General features: G+C 43.3%; 1 protein-coding gene across 1 annotated transcript; it reads left to right on the top strand.

Moving 5' to 3' along the window:
* Positions 1-3: 3 nt before the first annotated feature.
* On the top strand, positions 4-1,497 carry LOC113405631 (neuroblast differentiation-associated protein AHNAK-like; the record flags this gene model as incomplete). Its single annotated transcript, XM_026646852.2, has 1 exon — positions 4-1,497. A coding segment is annotated over one exon (1,494 nt), but the record flags the coding sequence as incomplete, so codon positions are not given.
* Positions 1,498-1,502: the final 5 nt, after the last annotated feature.

Here is a 1,502-nt window from a genome sequence, read left to right as displayed (position 1 = left end):
TTTAAGATGCCTGAAATGCACATCAAGGCACCTAAAATCTCCATGCCAGATGTTGATTTGAATTTGAAAGGCCCTAAAGTGAAGGGAGATGTGGATATGTCTGTTCCAAGTATTGAGGGTGATTTGAAAGGTCCTGAGTTTGATATAAAAGGCCCCAAAGTTGACCTTGATGCACCAGACGTGGATCTTCATGGCCCAGAAGGTAAATTTAAAATGCCTAAATTCAAAATGCCCAAATTCAGCATGCCTGGGTTCAAAGGAGAGGGACCAGAGGTGGATGTGAAGCTTCCAAAAGGGGAGCTGGATATTTCTGGTCCCAAGATAGACATTGATGCTCCGGAGTTGGATATTGAAGGTCCTGAAGGAAGGCTGAAAGGACCCAAATTTAAAATGCCTGAAATGCAAATCAAAGCACCAAAAATCTCCATGCCGGACATTGACTTAAACTTAAAAGGTCCCAAAATGAAAGGAGATGTTGATGTTTCTCTTCCAAAACTAGAAGGTGACTTGAAGGGTCCTGAATTTAATCTCCAAGGCCCCAAAGTTGACACTGATGCACCAGATGTGGATATTCATGGCCCAGAGGGTAAACTCAAAATGCCTAAATTCAAAATGCCCAAGTTTGGAATGCCTGGGTTCAAAGGGGAGGGACCAGATGTGGATGTAAGCCTTCCGAAAGGGGAGATTGATCTCTCAGGTCCAAAAGTAGACATTGATGCTCCTGATTTGGAAATTGAAGGTCCAGATGGGAAATGGAAAGGTCCTAAATTTAAGATGCCTGAAATGCACATCAAAGCACCTAAAATTTCCATGCCAGATGTTGATTTACACTTGAAAAGCCCTAAAGTGAAGGGAGATGTGGATGTGCCAGTTCCAAAGATTGAGGGTGATTTGAAGGGGCCTGAGTTTGATATCAAAGGCCCCAAAGTTGATATTGATGCACCAGACATGGATCTTCATGGCCCAGAAGGTAAACTCAAAATGCCTAAATTCAAAATGCCCAAATTTGGCATGCCTGGGTTCAAAGGGGAGGGCCCTGATGTGGATATAAAACTTCCTAAGGGAGAGGTGGATATTTCTGGGCCCAAGGTAGACATAGATGCCCCAGATTTGAACATTGAAGGTCCAGAGGGAAAGCTGAAAGGTCCCAAATTTAAGATGCCTGAAATGCACGTCAAGGCACCTAAAATCTCCATGCCAGATTTTGATTTGAACCTGAAAGGACCTAAAATGAGGGGGGATGTGGATGTTTCTGTACCAAAGCTAGAAGGGGATTTGAAAGGGCCTGAGATTGATATCAAAGGTCCCAAAGTGGACATTGATGCTCCAGATCTTGATATTGAAGGTCCTGAAGGAAAATGGAAAGGCCCCAAATTTAAGATGCCTGACATGCATTTTAAAGCACCTAAAATCTCCATGCCAGACATTGATTTGAATCTGAGAGGCCCTAAAGTGAAGGGAGATGTGGATGTTGCTGTTCCAGAGATTGAGGGTGATTTGAA

This window comes from Terrapene carolina, unplaced genomic scaffold (genome assembly GCF_002925995.2).
Source record: "Terrapene carolina triunguis isolate 2854851 unplaced genomic scaffold, T_m_triunguis-2.0 Scaffold46679, whole genome shotgun sequence".
In the NCBI taxonomy this organism is placed as follows: domain Eukaryota; kingdom Metazoa; phylum Chordata; order Testudines; family Emydidae; genus Terrapene; species Terrapene triunguis.
The sequence above is the reverse complement of the archived record's forward strand: the minus strand, read 5'-3'. Positions and strand labels throughout refer to the sequence as shown.